The sequence below is a fragment of the Somniosus microcephalus genome, chromosome 7, assembly GCF_052327205.1.
Source record: "Somniosus microcephalus isolate GS21.2 chromosome 7, FLI_Smic_1.0, whole genome shotgun sequence".
Lineage (NCBI taxonomy): Eukaryota > Metazoa > Chordata > Chondrichthyes > Squaliformes > Somniosidae > Somniosus > Somniosus microcephalus.
The window spans coordinates 83683407-83703501 of record NC_140993.1 but is presented as its reverse complement, the minus strand read 5'-3'; the positions used below and the strand labels follow the sequence as shown (position 1 = coordinate 83703501).

At 46.0% G+C, this 20095-nt stretch overlaps 1 protein-coding gene across 1 annotated transcript in view; it reads right to left on the bottom strand.

Moving 5' to 3' along the window:
• pip4p2 (phosphatidylinositol-4,5-bisphosphate 4-phosphatase 2) overlaps positions 1-20095 on the bottom strand; it is a 99208-nt gene that overhangs the window by 27543 nt on the left and 51570 nt on the right. Inside the window, exon 5 of the mRNA XM_085992690.1 lies at positions 14063-14115. Within this exon, the coding sequence (XP_085848816.1) occupies positions 14063-14115 (53 nt within the window). The remainder of the gene's footprint in view (positions 1-14062; positions 14116-20095) is intronic.

Here is a 20095-nt window from a genome sequence, read left to right as displayed (position 1 = left end):
AGTTTGACAGTTAAGGTTCATAGTTTATAAAGTTTAGAAGGTCTTAATTTTGTGGTTATAGTTTCTACGGTCTCTGTTGTGTAGCGGGGAGTGCTAGGAAACAAGGGCCCTTGAGTATATTGTTTAATTGTAGTGTAATTGGTGGTATTGATTTAATTTAAATTAATTAAAGGGTAAGTCATGGCAGCAAAGCTCGGCCCCGTGGCATGCTCCTCCTGCACTATGTGGGAAATCAGGGACACTTCCTGTGTCCCTGATGACCATGTGTGCGGGAAGTGTATCCAGCTGCAGTTATCAGACTGCATTGCGGCGCTGGAGCTGCGAATGGACACATATTGGAGCATTCGCAATGCTGAGGACATTGTGGATATCACATTTAATCAGTTGGTCACACCGCAGGTAAAGGCTGCACAGGCAGGAAAGGAATGGGTGACCGCCAGGCAGAGTAGTAGGTGCAGGCAGGTAGTGCAGGGGTCCCCTGTGGCCATCCCCCTCTCAAACAGATATACCGCTTTGGATATTGTTGGGGAGGATGGCTTATCAGGGGAAGGCAGCAGCAACCAACTTCCTGGCACCATGGGTGGTTCTGCTGCACGGGATATGCTTTGACCACTGACTTCCAGGCCTTGGAGTCATTAGGACAGAATGTTGGCAACCAGCTTCCAAGATATCCAAGGCGCCATCCCTCTGGGTCTGCAGCATCCAACTGATACCATGGCCGGAATTTTCCCCTAAAAGAATGGGTGGGTTTGGAGTGTGGGGGCAGTTAAAGTGTTAAAAAGGGAATTCCCGACCTGATCCTGCCTCTAACCCGTCCACTTCTGGTTTTGCCAGGGGGGGGCGGGAGGCGGGCAACCAACCCACTCCCGGGGGCGGTACCTCAATTCAAATATTTAATGAGGCTGGAAGCCTTTTTTTTCCCCCCGTCCATTTTGAATTTAACTGCCTGTGGACGGGTTTCACACAATTCATGAAACCCAGCAGTTAAAGAGGTGGGGACTGCTGCATCCAGGAGGCAATTGTTTTTATACCTACCTCCTGAATCCAGGGTCCCGACCATACCCATCCCCCATGATCGAAGACCCCCCCACCCTTACGAGGCTTCCGATCACTCCCCCACAACGATGATGAGGCCAGCCACGATCCTCCGGTGGTCAGCCCCGATCCTCTCTACCCCCCCCCCCCCCGCCAACCGATCTCTGGCCGACCTCTCCCCCCCGATCCCCGGCCGACTTCTCCCCCCCCCCCCCCCCCGATCCCCAGCCGACTTCTCCCCCCCCCCCGATCCCCAGCCGACCCCTCCCCCCCAACTGACCCCTCCCCCCCTTTCCCCCCCAATTCTCTCCCTCCCCCGACCACTGATCCAGATACCTTCCACCCCCAGCCCCCAATCGGCCCCTCTCAAGCTGGCTGGCTGCAGGTGGGAATCCAAGGCCTCACATTCAAATCAGGCACTGCCATTAAAGTTGGCAGGCCGCCTCGGAGGCCCCCCGCCCCCAACCTGCCTCCCTTGAGAAAATTCCGGCCCACAAGTCTGCCCTCTCACTGATCAGTGTGCACTCAGATTCGGGATCCACTACAAGTTCTGACACAATCTGCTTAACAGTTCTCTCAGGACTCAGAAGCCATAAGTTGGGAGCCAGATTGGTCCCAAGAGATTCATAATACCACAATGCAGCCAAGCACCACTCAGGTATCACCTCAGCATGCAACTGGGATCATTTTAAGAACACTACGGAGAAGCATCAGGGGTAAGCATGCAGGTAAAATAAAACACTTGCTGAAAATATGCATGTGCACAGTAAAAGTCTTTTGATAGCAATATTGGCACAGGAATAGGTCATTCAGTTCCCTCCCTCACCCAAGCCTGTTCTGCCATTCAAACAGATCGTGGATGATCTGTACCTCAATAAATGAGGCTCAATTCACTTGATACGCTTACCTGAAAAAATCTATCGATCTCATTCTTGAAAATTTCAATTGATCCAGCATCCACAGCCTTAAGATAGTTCAAGATTTCCAGTACCTCTGTGGGAAAAGTGCTTCCTGATTTCACTCCGAAATGGCCTAAGTTCTAATTTTTGGATTGTGCCACCTTGTTGTGGATTCCACCACCAGAGAAAATAGCTTCTCTGTATCTACTCTACAGAAAGCTTTTAAAATTTGAAACACCTCAATTAGATCACCCCTCAACCTTCTAAACTCAAGGGTATACAAGCCAAGTTTATGCAACTTGTCCTCATAATTTAACCCTTTAAACCCTGGTATAATTCTGGTGAATCTGCACTGTACCCTCTCCAAGGCCAACATATCTTTCCTGAGGTGCGGAGCCTAAAACTGAAGGCAGTACTCCAGATGAGGTCTGACCAAGGCTCTGTACAACTGAAGCATTACTTCCTCCCCATTGTATTCCAGCCCCATTGAGATAGTGGCCAACATTCCGTTAGACTATTTGATTATTTTTCATATATGTGCACTAGCTTTTAGTGATTTGTTTACATGGCATGCAAATCCCTTTGCTCCTATACAGTTCTGATTCTCTTGCCACTTAGAAAATATTCCAATTTATGAAATTCAGAGTTCGTTATTTGGCAGTGGCAACACTATGGATAGTGTTATGGAACAGCAAAGGATTCACTGAACTGTACTGGCGCACACCAACCCTGAGCTGTCAATACATGTGTCAGGATGCCAGTGTGTGTTCTACTTAGTATCTTCATGGCTACTTACACCTCATTGTACCTTTGCTGCACTGGCAATCACTGCTATCCGAGAGGTGCAGATGACTTCCAAAACTACCCACATGTCTTCAGAAGAGAAGGGGGGTGGAAATGGCTAGATAAACATGTTTTAAAAAACTCAGCAGCGTTATTAACAGCAATATCTTTATTGATCACCCATTATTTGAGCACTGCGCACCAATCTGGGATAAGAGTCAGCAACTCAGGGTTGGATTTTGTGAATGGAGGCGAGTTGGAGGCAGGACTGCTGCTTGCCGTGCCAATGTCCCGCCTCCATCCTCGCCTGACCAATCAGAGGGATTTTCCCCTGATTGAGCTTGTTAAGCCCGCCCTGCGGGCTCAGCAGGCCAATTAGGGAGGAAGTCACTGACAGCACGTCAACGTCAGACATGCTATCTGTCAAGACTTCTTGAAAGAAGAAATGACAGTGTTTGACACCTCTGTGAAGCTGTCAAACACTGCCATTCTCTTTAGTTTGAGGAGTCCTTTCATTGAGGACTCATCAAACCTTTCAAATTTGTCAATTTCACATGTCTGTAGGAACGGAGGCTCCAACAGCCATTCTGTGAAATTGGCAAGCAGGATGTTGGCTCTCCCGATCCAGCGCGGCTAAAGGCTGTAGGAAGAAAACAAGGTAAGTGCACACTTTTTTAAACTTATCACTCACCTTGCATACTTACCACTCCACACTTGCACCCATCACTTACCTCTACACTTTACTTCCAGGTGCCTCCGACGGCCGCAGACCTCCTCCAACCCGGCAGGGTTCTCCGAGATCGGGAAGCCTTCACCTGTGAAGATAAAATGGCACTAATCCTTTTTTCTGCCTGTTAATTACCTGCTAACAGGCAGTTAAAAGAATTAAATGCCTTTCCCGCCTCCAGGAGCTGGGACCTGAAGCTGCACATCTTCCCACCTCCTGGCAAAAGGGCACGGAGGCAGGATGGGGGCAGCTTTGCCATCCGCCCCCACTTTCTCCGAGTTTACCAGCTGTCCCGCCTCCATGCCCACCTCCTCAGGGCTTGGAAAATCCAGCCCTCAGGAGTCAAACAAAGCACCAACATTTTTTTATACCCTTGATATTTCAAGTACAGTGAAACCTGTAAATTAGGGACACCTAAGGGACTTGCATCAGGTGTCCTTTACTTGCAGGTGTCCTTATTTTCAAAATGGTCACTGTATGTACAGTAAACCAGATGAGCCAAATATCCCAGGATTGGCTGTATTTCCTGCAGTGTTCCTTCTTTTATTCGCCCTCACCTAGGATCGTACCTAATTCTGGAGCCCTGCCAACAGCATGTGATTTCAGTTCATTTTCTGTTCATTTGGGTTTTCCAGTTCATTGGTTTTCCATCGAGGGAGGGATGTCCTAATCCTGGCATCTGCTACATTGGCAGCTGGCACAGGGCAAGGTGGCTGCTGTAGGGCCGGAGTGCCTGGCAGGTCCCAGCCAAATTGGGGGGGGAAGGGATTAATGTCCTGCAGACTTCTGTCTGGGAACTCCTCCCTCCCTGTGCTGCAGTTGCTAATGTTTGAAGTGCTGGGGGGTTGGTAGGGGGCTGTTAGTAGCTCATCAATACCTGTTGTACCTGGTGGAATAGGTGTACCAACTCTGGGTTGAAGCATTTCTGGAGGTTTGATCACATGATGTTCTGACCCTCTTGTACTCCAGCCCCCTTACAATAAAGGCCAACATGCCATTTACTTTCCCAATTGCTTGCTGTACCTGCATGCTAACTCTGTTTCCTGTACGAGGACACCTAAATCTCTCTGAACACCAACACTTAATAGCTCCTCACTGTTGTGTGTGTCCCATTAAGGGAATAACTGGTCTCAGACTGCAGTACCGGCAGTGACCATCCCTGTATAAAAGGCCCTGGCAGGCTTCTGTAGTTTCAGTATTCAGATTGTCTCCATTCAGTAAAGACTTGTTAAACCAACTCCTGCATTCTGTGTCTCCATTAACACACGGATTTAATACTGGCGACGAGTAAGAAACGAACTTACCTGCAACTCGGCAGCACTTCAGACGACGTTATTGAAGGTCGAAGCCAGAAAAGAAAAAAAAAAAATAATCCAATGAAACTCGAGAAACGGGCGTCGACCGTGGGCAACCGCCCTCCAAATCATCGGATTGAAAACTTGCAGGGGAGACTGTCAAGAGCCAGGCTTGGTTCCCCAGTCTGTGGTTTCCCAGCTAATCGGGCTGGTGGCAGGTAGTGCACTGATCCTTCCTGGGCTGCGGCGGGCTAGAGCTCGATCGGGTGGCTCTGCAACGGGGCCGGGCAGCGAGTCGGGAAGCAAAGAGAGAGAGAGGTGGAGCACACAGGGCGCGGCCGGTGCTTCGCAGCCGGGCAGCGTTCGGACCTAAGAGGAGGGAGGGAAGTATCCCAGAGGGTCCGCTCCACGACAGGAACGGTTAAAAATAAAAATACCGCGGAGAGCGGTGTTGACAGCAGCGGCAGTGGCGGGAAAGCGCGGGAGGCGCCATCTTAACTCGGCGGGGAAGGAGGAAAAGCGCGGGAGGCGCCATTTTGATTCATCGGGGACGAAGGCAAAGCGCAGGAGGCGCCATCTTAGATTTTCAAGATGCCAAAGACTGGCGATATCACTGCCTTCGATAATGCAATAGAAGACTGGACCACGTATGTGGAAAGAGTCGAGGTATATTGCGAGGCAAACGAAATAGCCGAGGGGAAAAAGGCATCGGTATTGCTAAATTTAATGGGCGCAAGAACGTACGGCCTATTGCGGGACCTGATTACTCCAGCCAAACCGAAGGCGAAGAGTTTTAACGAAATTGTTGCTATCCTACAGGAACACCTAAATCCTACACCGCTGCTGATAGCAGAAAGATTTAAATTCCACAGGAGAAATCAGCATAAAAATGAGAGCAATGCTGATTACCTTACGGAACTACGCAAGCTATCAAAGCACTGCCAGTTCGGAGCAGAACTGGCAGATACCTTACGGGACAAATTTGTCTGTGGACTCCTGAGTGAAGGAACCCAGAAGAGGTTACTCTCAGAGAAAGAGCTGACACTAGATAAGGCTTTCAGCGTGGCAGTATCAAACGAAGCAGCAGCAAGGGGAGCTGCGGAAATACAACAAAAGCCACAGGAATACGGCACCCACGAAATGACACGGGGATTTGCAAAATGTTAATCGCTGCGGCAGAACAAACCATGACCAGAAGGACTGCTGGTCCAAGGACAAAATATGCAGGCAATGCAGAAAGATGGGACACATTGCACGAGTTTGCAGGTCTGAGAAGAAGACCAACGACAATAAAAAGGCTACAAAGGAACCGTACAGGAAAGTACAAAAGAATGACGGACAGTAGTTCCGAAGACCAGATGAGCGATATTGAATCCGGGAACAAGAGACTAAGCGGTCTCAAACTTCACAACGTAATCGCAAAAGAGGATCACCGAACCATTTGGGTCACCCTCACGATAGCAGGGTCTCAAGTCAAAATGGAATTGGATACAGGATCAGCTCTAACAGTCATGAATCGACGAGACTACGAGCGGCAATTCTCACACATACCCTTGGGAGAGACATCCATTGTCTTGAGGACGTATACGGGGCAAAAAGTATACCCCAGAGGAAAAATAAGGGTGCCTGTCGAATACAACGGCAAGAAAATACGGAAATTGTATCTCTACATTCTGCAAGATGGTGGACCACCGTTATTGGGACGTGAATGGATCAGAAAGATAAGTTTAGACTGGCACTCCATTCAGGCACTGACGATGGCTGGTAAAAAGGATGACGACGTCACTCCTGGACGATTGTCAACAATCTTAGCTGACGCCAAAGAGGTATTTCAACAAGAACTGGGCACTCTTAAAGGCGTAACCGCCTCGATAAAAATAGAGGAGAATGCAATTCCCAAGTTTTTCAAAGCAAGACCGGTACCATATGCAATTCGCCCAGCCGTCGAGGCAGAGCTGGAGAATCTGGAGAATGCAGGCGTGTTATCTAAGGTAGACTGGAGCGAGTGGGCGACACCCATCGTTCCTGTCATGAAGAAAACATTAAACAATAAGTCTGAGGAGCCAAGGAATGTTCGCATCTGTGGGGACTTCAAGATGACAGTGAACCCAGTCCTTCACACAGTACAATATCCTCTTCCAAGGATAGAAGATATCTTCGCCTCACTATCCGGAGGGAAGCGTTTTACAAAAATTGACCTAGCACAAGCATATTTGCAGATGGAGGTTGAAGAATCCTCTAGGAAGTATCTCACGATAAACACTCACAAAGGTCTTTACCAGTATAATCGACTGGTATTCGGAGTAGCATCAGCTCCGGCGATATGGCAAAGAGCGATGGAACAAGTCCTGCAAGGGATTCCGGGGACTCAGTATTACTTGGACGACATCCTAGTGACAGGTGAAGATGACAGTGAACACCTTGCCAACCTAGAGCAGGTGCTCACTAGACTACGTGAACATGGGCTACGAGCCAATCGCCCCAAGTGCGAGTTTTTTAAGAAACAGATATCGTATTGTGGCCACGTGATTGATGAAGAGGGGTTGCATAAGTCCCCTGACAAAATTGAAGCGGTAGTTAAGGCTCCAGCGCTTGAAAATGTGTCACAACTGAGGTCATTCCTCGGATTGGTGAATTACTACCATAAGTTTTTGCCGAATTTGTCCACAATTCTGCATCCACTGAACGCCCTACTACGAACGGGAGTAGCATGGAAATGGAGCAATGAATGTAAGCGGGCCTTTCAGAAGAGTAAGGACCTAATCACTTCAAGAGAAGTATTGGCTCACTACAACCCATCACTACCGATAAGACTGGCGTGTGGTGCGTCTCCCTACGGCATTGGGGCGGTAGTCACATAAATTCCTTGATGGTTCCGAGAGGCCGATAGCTTTTGCGTCACGCTCGTTATCTTCAGCCGAGCGTAACTATGCCCAGATTGACAGAGAGGCCCTCAGCCTGGTGTGGGGGGTGAAGAAGTTCAATCACTACCTGCACGGTCAGAAATTTACTCTACTAACTGATCATCAACCTCTCGTCTCCATTTTCAACCCTCAGAAGGGCGTACCGATAATGATGGCACAACGGCTACAGAGGTGGTCCCCTTTCCTAGGGGCACACCAATATGACATCGAGTACAAAGGAACTAAACAGCATGGGAATGCTGATGGATTGTCGCGCCTACCGTTGCCGACGGTGGAAGAAGAACTGGCAGTGGATCCAGTGGAGTTATTCCACTCGACTATAGTCGAATGTCTCCGTGACAAATGCAAACATAGAAAAGGAAACACGAAATGACCCGACGCTCTCCTGGGTCTATGATTTAACGGTGAAGGGATGGCCAGCACATGGCGAACCACTGCTGCCAGCATTCTCGCCGAGAAGAGAACAGCTGTCAGTGTGCAGAGGAACCTTGATGTGTGGATCCAGAGTAGTAATTCCACCCAAATTGAAGGATAGAGTGCTCAATGAGCTTCATGAGGGTCATCTGGGAGGGATAAAAATGAAGAACTTAGCCAGAGCGTTTGTGTGGTGGCCGGGAATCGATAGAGAAATCGAAGAGATGACCAAGAGCTGTACAGGATGCCAGAAGGTCCAAAACGCCCCACCACAAGCCCCTCTACATCCATGGGAGTGGCCCTCATCTCCATGGCAAAGGGTGCACATTGATTTTGCTGGTCCCTTTATGGACTCGATGTTTTTAATTGCGGTGGGTGCACATTCAAAGTGGCCAGAGGTAATAAAAATGTCCTCAACCACCACAGAAAAAACTATCACAGTCTTACGAACCATATTCGCCAGGAATGGGCTGCCTGAACAGATTTGCTCTGACAATGGACCACAGTTTGTGTCTGAAGAGTTCCGGAGGTTCTTAAAGAACAATGGTGTTAAGCATTACACATCTGCCCCATATCATCCAGCCACTAATGGATTGGCCGAGAGGTTTGTTCAAACATTCAAGAAGGCTATCAAGGCAATGTGTAATGAAGATATACCCCTGCAACACAAGGTGGATAACTTCTTGTTTGCCTACCGGAATGCGACACATGCGGTTACCAACCAAACTCCAGCCATGATGTTCTTCAATCGAAGACTACGATGCCACTTGGATTTGGTTAAGCCAAACGTCAGAAGAGATGTGGAGAACAGGCAGTTTCAGAATATGAATGCAAGGCTGACCAGGAGTTTTAAGATAGGTCAACCAGTTTTGGCCTGGGACTACCACGCAGAGAAATGGCAGCCAGGAACGATCTGTACACGGCAAGGACCTCTAATGTATACCGTGGACGTCGAAGAGAGCATTGTAAGACGCCATGCTGACCAGATTCTAGAGTCACTGGAAAACCTCAACTTCACACCACGATCTGATACACCCGGCGATGAAACCGAAGTACCAATTGCATCTACCGCAGAATCGGTGACATTGGAAGCAGACGAACCAAACAACGACATTGCTCCCGACTCAACCTTGCCAGAAGAACCTGATATCCCAAAGAGGCGTTATCCAGACAGAATCAGGAAGCCTCCTCAAAGACTGAACTTATAATTGCTTAACTTCAACTAATGTATCTAGCAACCGTAATTGTAATTAGTTATTATTTAGTTGTTAAATGAATGTTATGTACTGTTTATCTAAAAGGGGAGGAATTGTTGTGTATGTCCCTTTAAGGGAATAACTGGTCTCAGACTGCAGTACCGGCAGTGACCATCCCTGTATAAAAGGCCCTGGCAGGCTTCTGTAGTTTCAGTTTCCAGATTGTCTCCATTCAGTAAAGACTTGTTAAACCAACTCCTGCATTCCGTGTCTCCATTAACACACGGATTTAATACTCACCATTTAAAAAATATTTTGTTTTTCTATTCTTGCTACTAAATTGAATAACCTCACATTTCCCCACATTATACTCCTCTGTCACCTTATTGCCCACTCACTTAGTCTGTCTATAACCCCTTTCAGGCTCTGCGTCCTCCTCACAACTTACTTTCCCACCTAGTTTTGTATTGTCAGCAAACTTGGATATATTACACTCGGTCCCTTCATCTAAGTAATTAATATAGATTGTAAGTAGCTGAGGCCCAAGCCCTGATCCTTGCGATACCCCACTAGTTACAGCCTGCCAACTGGAAAATTACCCATTTATCCCTACTTTCTGTTTTCTGTCCGTTAACCAATCCTCTATCCATGCTAATGTATTATCCCCAACCCCATGAGCCCTTACATTGCGTAACAACCTATTTTTTAAAATGTGTTTATGGGATGTGGGTGTCGCTGACAAGGCCAGCATTTATTGCCCATCCCTAACTGCCCTCGAGAAGGTGGTGGTGAGCCACCTTCTTGAACTGTGGCAGTTCGTGTGGTGAAGGTATTCCCACAATGCTGTTAGGGAGGGAGTTCCAGGATTTTGACCCAGCAACGATGAAGGATCGGCGATATACTAAGTCAGGATGGTGTGTGATTTGGAGGGGAATTGGTGTTCCCATGTGCTGCTGCCCTTGTCCTTCTAGGAAGAGGTCACGGATTTGGGAGGTGCTGCTGAAGCAGCCTTGGCGAGTTGCTGCAGTGCATCTTGTAGATGGTACACACTGCAGCCATGGTACGCCGGTGGTGGAAGGTGTGAATGTTTAGGGTGGTAGATGGGGTGCCAGTCAAGTGGGCTGCTTTGTCCTGGATGGTGTCGAGCTACTTGAGTGTTGTTGGAGCTGCACTCATCCAGGCAAGTGGAGAATATTCCATCACACTCCTTACTTGTGCCTTGCAGATGGAAGAAAGGCTTTGGGGAGTCAGGAGGTGATACACTCGCCGCAGAATACCTAGCCTCTGACCTGCTCTTGTTGCCACAGTATGTGTGTGGCTGGTCCAGTTACATTTCTGTGGCACCTTATCGAATGCCTTTTTGAAATCCAAATATACTACATCCACTGGATCCTTTTTATCCACCCTGCTAGTTACATGCTCAAAAAACTCTAATAAATTTGTCAAACACTATTTCCCATTCATAAAACCATGTTGACTGCCTAATCATATTACGATTTTCTAAGTGCCCTGTTATCACTTCCTTAATAATGGATTATTGCATTTTCCCAACATCTGATGCCAGGCTAATTGGTGTGTAGTTCCCCGTTTTCTCTCTCCCTCCTTTCTTGAATAGCGGGGTTACATTTGCTATCTTCCAATCTGCTGTGACCGTTCCAGAATCTAGGGAATTTTGGAAGATCACAACTAATGCATCCATTTTCTCTGCAGCCACCTCTTTTAGGATGTAGACCAACAGGACCGAGGATTTGTCAGCTTTTAATCCCATTAGTTTCTCAAGTACTTTTTCTCTACTGAAATTAAATTACTTTAAGTTCTTTACTCTTATAAGCCCCTTGGTTCCCCACTATTTTTGGTATGCTTTTTATATGTTCTACTGTGAAAACAGATACAAAATATTTGTTTAAAGTCCCTGCCATTTCCTTGTTCCCCAATATAATTTCTCCTGACTCAGCCTCTAAGGGACCAGTACTTACTTTTGCTACTCTCTTCCTTTTCACATTCTGGTAGAAGCATGTACAACTCTTGAGCACCCACAATTTTATTCCACCACCCCCCCACCCCCCAATTTCTGGGCCCCTGATTCCCGACTGGCAGTTCCAGGCTTTTGTATAATGGATATCTTTTTACCCAGCATCCATAGCGACAGAGAAACCCCTCTATCCCTGTGATAGAGCTGTGCAAACATTGAATTCCAGATACAGAGGGGTTTCTTAACCATTCTGCATGCTGGGTAAAGAAATCTCCCATTACACAAAAGCCATTTTTCACCCGCTGCCGCCTCGCACTTAGCTGCCTGTGCGGTGTTTTTACGTTGTAGATGGACTTGGTGCATTGAAGGCTGTCCATAGTTTGGAATTTGAGAGTGTCCGTGGTTTCAAGGGGCAGTTTGTATCTATTATAATGTAAGTTATTTGGGACTGTCAGTAAGGGGGTGATTTTGCCAGCCCTGGGGAGGCGGGTCTGCCGGGAAAATGGCAGAATCTCCGTGCCATCTTCCCAGGAGGTGGGTAGCTGACCCGTCTCCTGGAGGCGGGAAGGGGATTACAGCCACTTAACTGCCTGTTAACAGGTAGCTAACAGGCAGTTAAGAGAATTATCCCCATTTTTCCAGCAGAGGCGCGGGCTTCCCGATGTCGGCAAACCCCGCCAGGGTCAGCGAGGTGAGCAGTGGGTCTGCGGGGGTTGGAGGGGTCCAAAAGTGCGCTGTGGAGGTAAGTGATGGGTGCAAGTGTGGAGAGGTAAGTATGTGAGGTGAGTGAAAAGTGATAGAAAATGTTTACTTACCTTTGTTTCTTCCTGCAGGATTCAACAGTTGGGGAACCGGAGACTCCCGCATCTCACCAGCAGAGATGACATATGGATGCTGCATTCTCCGATGCAACAGTCATCTGCTTTCTGCTCACAAAAGAGATTTGATGAGTCTTGAATACAAGGACTCAACCAACAACAGAGAATGTCCGTGTTTGACAGCGTCACAGAGCTGTCAAACGATAACAATTCATCCGTCAAATGACGTTCTCTGTAACCGGCTTCCCCTTAATTGGCCTGCTAAGCCCGCTGGGCGGGCTTAACAAGGTCAATCAAGGGAAAATAGCATGGGTGGGCCACAAGTCGTTGGAGGCGGGACTAAAACCTGACAAGCCGCTGTCCCGCCTCCAATGCGCCCCCATTGGCAAAAATCACCCCCCCACCCCCCCAGTGTTTTTTGGCTAATGTCCATTTGTACAGGTTTCTCTGTAATGTCTTTATCACATGAAGCTGCCCAGTATAGCTCAATCTGGAACTATGGCACGTGGGAATGTAAAAAAATACACCAGTATCAAGAAAATCACACCAGAAACCTAGTCATCAGCTATATTGCCAGGTGTGATACAACCAGTTCATAATATCATGAAGTTAAAAATGTCATTTGAAATTTTCCACATTTGGAATATGAGTCTATATAAAAAGCCTTTGCTGACAAAAATGAGATGTCCAAAATTCTAAGAGAGACACATTGCTACAAACCTGGTGAAAAATGTAATAACTACATACTTGAACAAACAATTTACCGTGCAGGCGGCCATACAGCCTCTCACATCTGTGCCAGGACTGCTAAATCAATATTTAATAGCCATTTAACCCTTACACAAGATTTTCTTTTGTAAAACTGTATGTGCACATGGGTGCCTGTTTCCATTGAGAATCCATAATACAAAACTCTTATGATTAGACTGTCAGAGCTCAATAAGTCACAGTTAACAAATTGATCACACACCCAAACTAACTTGGGAATAGATTTGGGGCTAGAAATTGGCCTCCTTAGCACCTCCAGTTATCGCCTCCGGGGGGAGGGGGTGGGGCGATACCGACATACTGACCAGGCACTGTGAAATGAGCAACTCCCTCTAAATTGGCCGAGTGGTTTGCGGCGGCAGTAACACATTGCGCCACGATCTCCTGTGCCCGGAGATCGTAATGTCATTGTCCTGCGCATCGCCCTGGGCCTGAACTTCGGTTCTGCCCCCTGCTGTATCGCTGGGTGACAACACCGACAGCTGCAGGAGGCATTGTTTGGGAGGCCAGGCGCTTCGGGAGCGCAAGTTAAAAGGGAATGTAGTAAAATTGTTGCAACGCAGTATTTGATTTTTTTCCATTTTTCTTCGGCCACGATCGATCAGCCCAACACTCTGCTGCAGTTCATGTGGCTGATCGGGCCGCATCGTGGCTGCTGTCGGGGACCAGCTAACTGGTCCCAATGCAGAGCCTGCAGCAATGGCCCTTCCCTTTAAGCACTGCATGGGACATTGTGCCGCTGCACCACTACCTCCCCGCCTGCGTCCTTTGGCGCGCCAGGAAGGAAGTGGAGCGTTTGATTTAGCACTCCACTTCCTTCCCACAGTGCTAATACCGAATTTACAGAAAGTTGAGAATGATTAGCGCCTGGCGCTAATTTTTCCAGTTTTCAAAATTTAGCACCCCAAACGGGATGATACCGAATTTCTCCCCCTTGATTCCTTATGGGAAATATTGGCTAAATATTTGTCCCATTGACTCCGAACAGGCAGAAAATCTAGCCCTCACATTTGGCAGTCTTTAAAACAAAATCCCATTACATAAAAGCATGTCTTTATTATTTTTAAAGTGAGTGAATGAAATCATTCACATCCTTATAACATTTTTTTTGAAAAGATCTTTAAGCTGTAGATGTAAAATATACACAGAGAAAATGTAATAATGAATCTAAAAGAAAATAAATGCAGCAAATATGATGAATCACATCTGCCATAAAATGAACTGAACTTACATTCTTTTGCAGTGTGGGCATTTTGCCAGAGTGTTGAACCTAACTTCCATCCACTGTAAATAAACAAAACAAAATCAGGTCAGGACAAAACCTTTTTTTCTCTAAAATGCCTCTAAAGGTCACAGAACTTTCCATTTCTCAAGCATCAAACTTTTTTCTTCCTCCATTCCCTTGTAAGGGAAAAAGTTTAATATATTTTTCAACTGCAGCATCATACATTTGATTTGGGCATCCACAGAAAGTTTCCCATGATGTAATAAAAATGGTTTCAGTGTTAGTAAATGGAATTGTTCAATTTAACGAGGAGTAATTGGATTATGGTAATGTATGGGACTCTTAAAGAGCCAAAACACTCAAAGGGGATACTCCAAAATGGTTCACAAAAATCATCTGTGAGCTTTTCTCGCATTAGGCCAGGCCCTTAACTATAACATTACTAGACTATGACAGGGACAGAGAAATTCCAGACTCATTTCATAGAGTCAGAATGAGAATCAGAGAATGACAGTACAGGAGGGCATTCAGCCCATCGTTCCTGTGCCGGCTCTTTGAAAGAGCTACCCAATTAGTCCCACTCCTCTGCTCTTTCCCCATAGCCCTGAAAATTTCCCCCATTCAAATATTTATCCAATTCCCTTTTGAAAGTTATTACTGAATCAGCTTCCACCATCCTTTCAGGCAGCGCATTCAAGATCATAACTCATTGTGTAATTTCCCCCCCCCCTTCATATCCCCTCTGGGTTCTTTGGCAATACCTTCAATCTGTGTCCTCTGGTAACTTACTTGTTTGCCAGTGGAAACTTTTCTCCCTGTTTACTTTATCAAAACCCTTCATGATTTTGAACACCTCTATCAATTCTCCTGTTAACCTTCTCTGCTCAAAGAACAACCACCCCAGTTTCTCCACATAACTGAAATCTTTCATCCCTGGTACCATTCTAGTAAATCTCCTCTGCCCCCTCTCTAACGCTTTGACATCCTTCCTTAAGTGTGGTGTCTAGATATGGACACAATACTTCAGCTAGGGCCTAAAGTAGTGTTTTATAAAGGTCTGGCATAACTTTCTTGCTTTTGTACTCTGGGAGGAACTTTAATCCCAAAACACAGGCGAGTTGGAGTCGGGTGGGAGGTTAAAGATTTAAAATTAAATTCGGTAGGGTTTCTCCCGGGTTTCCCGAACATTTTCTAGCTGCCCTGCTCCCGACCCACCTCCAGATTATAATTCCGGCCTATGTCTCTATTTATAAAACCAAGGATTCCACATGCCTTTTTACAGCCTTCTCAACTTTTCCTGCCACCTTCAAAGGCCTGTGTATGTATACCCCTAGGTTTCTCTGTTCCTGCACCCTCTTTAAAATTGTACCATTTAGTTTATATTGCCTCGCCTCATTCTTCCTACCACAGTGAATCACTCCACAATTCTCTGCACTAAATTTCATCTGCCATGTGTCTGCCCATTTCATTTCACCAGTCTGCCTAATCCTTTATCCCCCTTAATATATTATCTTTTTTCCTGTGTTTATCAGGTGTCTCTGTCCATTTTAGAGACTGAATAATTTCCCAAAATTGGGCTCATCTTGATGGAAAACAGCCCCAAAGATCAATTTTTCAGCCAACGGAATAGCACAAAACAAAAGACTAATCATAGAAATGACAAAATCATTCTTGAATGCTTCTTTTACATGTTAAACCAAGGAGGTACACATTATCTCGTCAGCAGTGCAAGAAGCTCCATGGTGCCCACGTGAGATCATTTCTTATGCTGCCTGGAAAACGTAACCAAAATAGTATTTGCTGATTTATGATTTCAGTTAACAAATGGCTCATATGCTTCAACAGTTGCAGGTATTATATTGCTCCCATGTTATTTTCAGAATTATACAGCGCTCTAAAATGGCACAGGCTGGCAAGGAAATGTTGAACTAATACTACCCTCCCAAACTGAAGTTCTCTCAGACAGCCTGAAAATAGCTGCCTCAATTACAGCTGTGAGGAGGGATGATAGCTTAGAAGGATCATCCAGTGAGGCCATATGGGTTGAACTGAAAAACAAAAGAGGGGCAATCACAATACTGGGTATACTATAGACCCTCAATCAGAGGGAGATAGAAGAGCAAATGTGTAGGCAAATTTCTGAGACATGCAAAAATATGGCAGTAATAGGAGATTTCAACTTCCCTAATATTAACTGGGTTAAAATTAGTGTGAACGGTATAGAGGGAGTAGAATTCTTAAAATGCATTCAGGAGAATTTTTTTTTTTAAGCAGTACGTAGCAAGCCCAACAAGACAGGGGGCAGTTCTGGACTTAGTTTTAGGGAATGAAGCTGGGCAGGTGGAAAAGGTATCAGTCAGAGAGCATATTGGTGGTAGTGATCATAATTCAGTTAGATTTAGGGTAGTTATGGAAAAGGACAAGGATAGACCAGAAATAAAAGTTCCCAATTGGGGAAAAGCTAATTTTACTAAGCCGAGATGTGATTTAGCCAAAGTGGACTGGAGACGGAAACTTGAAGGTAAATCAGTGTCAGAGCAGTGGGAGGCATTCAAGGAGATAGTGAGGGTTCAGAGCAAGTCTGTTCCCTTAAAGAAAAAGGGTGGGACTAACAAATCTAGAGCTCCCTGGATGTCAAGGTAGGATAAAGAAAAAAAGGTAAGCTTATGACAGATACCGAGGGCTCAATACTGCAGAAACCCTAGAGTGGTATAGAAAGTGCAGGGGTGAAATTAAAAAGGAAATTAGGAAAGCAAAGAGAGGGCATGAAAGAATATTGGCAAGTAAAATCAAAGAAAACCCAAAGATGTTTTATAAATACATTAAGAGCAAGAGCATAACTAAAGTAAGAGTAGGGCCTATTAGGGACAATAAAGGTAACCTGTGTGTGGAGGCAGAAGACATGGGTATGGTTCTGAATGAATACTTTGCGTCTGTTTTCACAAAAGAGAGGGACGATGCAGACATTGCAATCTGGGAGGAGTGTGAAATATTAGATGAAATAAACATAATGAAAGAGGAAGTATTAAGAGGTTTAGCATCTTTGAAAGTGGATAAATCCCCAGGCCCGGATGAAATGTATCCCAGACTGTTAAGAGAAGCGAGAGAAGAAATAGCAGAGGCTCTGGCCATCATTTTCCAATCCTCTCTGGCTACAGGTGTGGTACCGGAGGAGTGCTAATGTGGTATCGTTGTTTAAAAAGGGAGAAAGGGATAGACCGAGTAATTACAGGCCAGTCAGCCTAACTTCAGTGGTGGTAAAATTATTGGGAAAAAATTCTGAGGGACAAGATAAATCTTCATTTAGAAAGACATGGATTAATCAGGGACAGTCAGCACGGATTTGTTAAGGGAAGGTCGTGTCTGACTAAGTTGATTGAATTTTTTGAGGTAACAAGGCGGGTCGATGAGGGTAGTGCTTTTCATGTAGTCTATATGGATTTTAGCAAGGCTTTTGATAAGGTCCCACATGGCAGACTTGTCATGAAAGTAAAAGCCCATGGGATCCAAGGCAAAATGACAAGTTGGATCCAAAACTGGTTCAGAGGCAGGAAACAAAAGGGTAATGGTCAAAGGGTGTTTTTTGTGAATGGAAGGCTGTTTCCAGTGGGGTTCCACAGGGCTCAGTACTGGGTCCTTTGCTTTTTTTGATATATATCAATGATTTGGACTTGAATTAGGAAGTATGATTAAGTAGTTTGCAGATGATACAAAAATTGGCCGTGTGTTTGATAATGAAGAAGAAAGCTGTAGACTGCAGGTAGGTATCAATGGACTGGTCTGGTGGGCAGGACAGTGGCAAATGGAATTCAATCCGGAGAAGTCTGAAGTAATGCATTTGGGGAAGGCTAACAAGGCAAGGGAATACACAATAAATGGTAGGATACTGAAGTGCAGAGGATCAGAGGGACCTTGGAGTGCATGTCCACAGATCCCTGAAGGTAGCAGGACAGGGAGATAAAAAGGTGGTTAAGAAGGCATACGGGATACTTGCTTTTATTAGCCGAGACATAAAATATAAGAGCAGGGAGTTATGCTTGAACTGTATAAAACACTAGTTAGGTTGCAGCTAGAATACTGCATGCAGTTCTGGTCACCACATTACAGGAAGGATGTGATTGCACTAAAGAGGGTGCAGAGGAGATTCACGAGGATGTTGCCTAGGCTGGGGAATTTTAGCTATGAGGAAAGATTGGATGGGCTGGGGTTGTTTTCTTTGGAACAGAGGAGACTGAGGGGAGATCTAATTGAGGTGTGTAAAATTATGAGGGGCCTAGATAGAGTGGATAGGAATAACCTATTTCCCTTAGCAAAAGGGTCAATAACCAGGGGGCATAGGTTTAAAGTAATTGGTAGGAGGTTTAATGGGGATTTGAGAATTTTTTCACCCAGAGGGTGGTGGGGGCCTGGAACTCACTGCCTGAAAGGGTGGTAGAGGCAGAAACCCTCACCACATTTAAAAAGTACTTGGATATGCACTTGAAGTGCCGTAACCTACAAGGCTACAGACCAAGTGCTGGAAAGTGGGATTAGGGTGGATAGCTCTGTTGGCTGGCACAGACAAGATGGGCCGAATGGCCTCCTTCTGTGCTGTAAATTTCTATGTTTCTATGATTCATGTAAATTCGTCACCTCTCCCTCCCACTACCTGTGCCTGGCAGTATCGATACTTTATGGTCAGTGTGGCCATCTTTTTCACGAATAGGACCCTGAAGAGCTGTCTTAATGTTCAGCCTGAAATTGAGTAATTTCTTCAGACAGCCTCAGTCCAGGTTAGATTGGCCATTCATCGGCAGAAAATAAGTGATTTTAATGTTGGATGGCAGTTATTTTGCATAAATCGCAAAAAAGGGCCCATTTGTTAGCAATGCCTAACCATTCAGGAGACATCTTGCCCACCTTGGAATTGACAAATTCCTTTGAATTCTGCTGGTCTTTGAAAAAAATAAAAATTAACAGAGCCTCAAAGTCAGTCTAAAAGCTGCAAATGAAGTCAAGAGTAGCACCAGCGAACCTGGGCGGAACTGGAGCGGGAGCAAAATAAAGAGCGCGGCGAGAGGAGGCCTGAGTTCAGCCCCAGCAGACCTGGGCGGAACCAGAGCGGCAGTGGGAGCAAAATAAAGAGCGTGGCGAAAGGAGGCCTGAGAGCAGAGCCAGCAGGGGAGGAGCAGTGAGGCTCCAACTCAATAACAAAAAATCAAAGTGTGACATCATAGGTAAGCAGGTAGGTGATTGGTGGTGGGTATTACTTTTCTCTTAGGACCGAGGGCTAAGTTACAGTAAAGATCTACAGCATATAACTAAATGTATAACTAATTAAACTTAGTTTAATAAATGTAATAAATTAAACACGGTTATAACCTAGTTTACCTAGATAATAAAAAACTATAAATAGACAATTGATTGATATTGACGTAATTAATTAAATTAAATTAAATTAAATAAAATAGAGATGGCGGGGCAGGTGATGTGTTGCAGCTGTAGCATGTGGGAGCTGGTGGACACCAGTGTGATCCAGGACAACCACATCTGCAGTAAGTGTCTGCAGCTCGAGGAACTTCGGCTCAGAGTTGATGGGCTGGAGTCTGAGCTGCAGACATTCAATACATCAGGGAGGGAGAAAGTTACCTAGATACTTTGTTCCAGGAGGCAGTCACACCCCTTAGGTTAAATACTTCAGATTTGGTCCGTGGTCAGGGACAGGAGGGTGTGACTTCGATTGAGGCAGGTATGGGGATCCAGGAAGTAGCATTGGAGGAGCATCAGCCCTTCCACTTGTCCAACAGGTACGAGGTACTTGCTCCGTGTGTGGAGGAGAGCAGGGAGGATGAACAAACTGATCACGGCACCGTGGTACAGGGGGCCATTCAAGTTGGGGGAGTAAAAAGAAATGTTGTAGTGGTAGGGGACAGTATAGTTCGGGGGATAGATACTGTTCTCTGCAGCCGAGAGCGCGAGTCCCGAAGGCTGTGTTGCCTGCCAGGGTTAAGGACATCTCCTCTGGGCTGGAGAGGAACTTGGAGTGGAAAGATCCAGTTG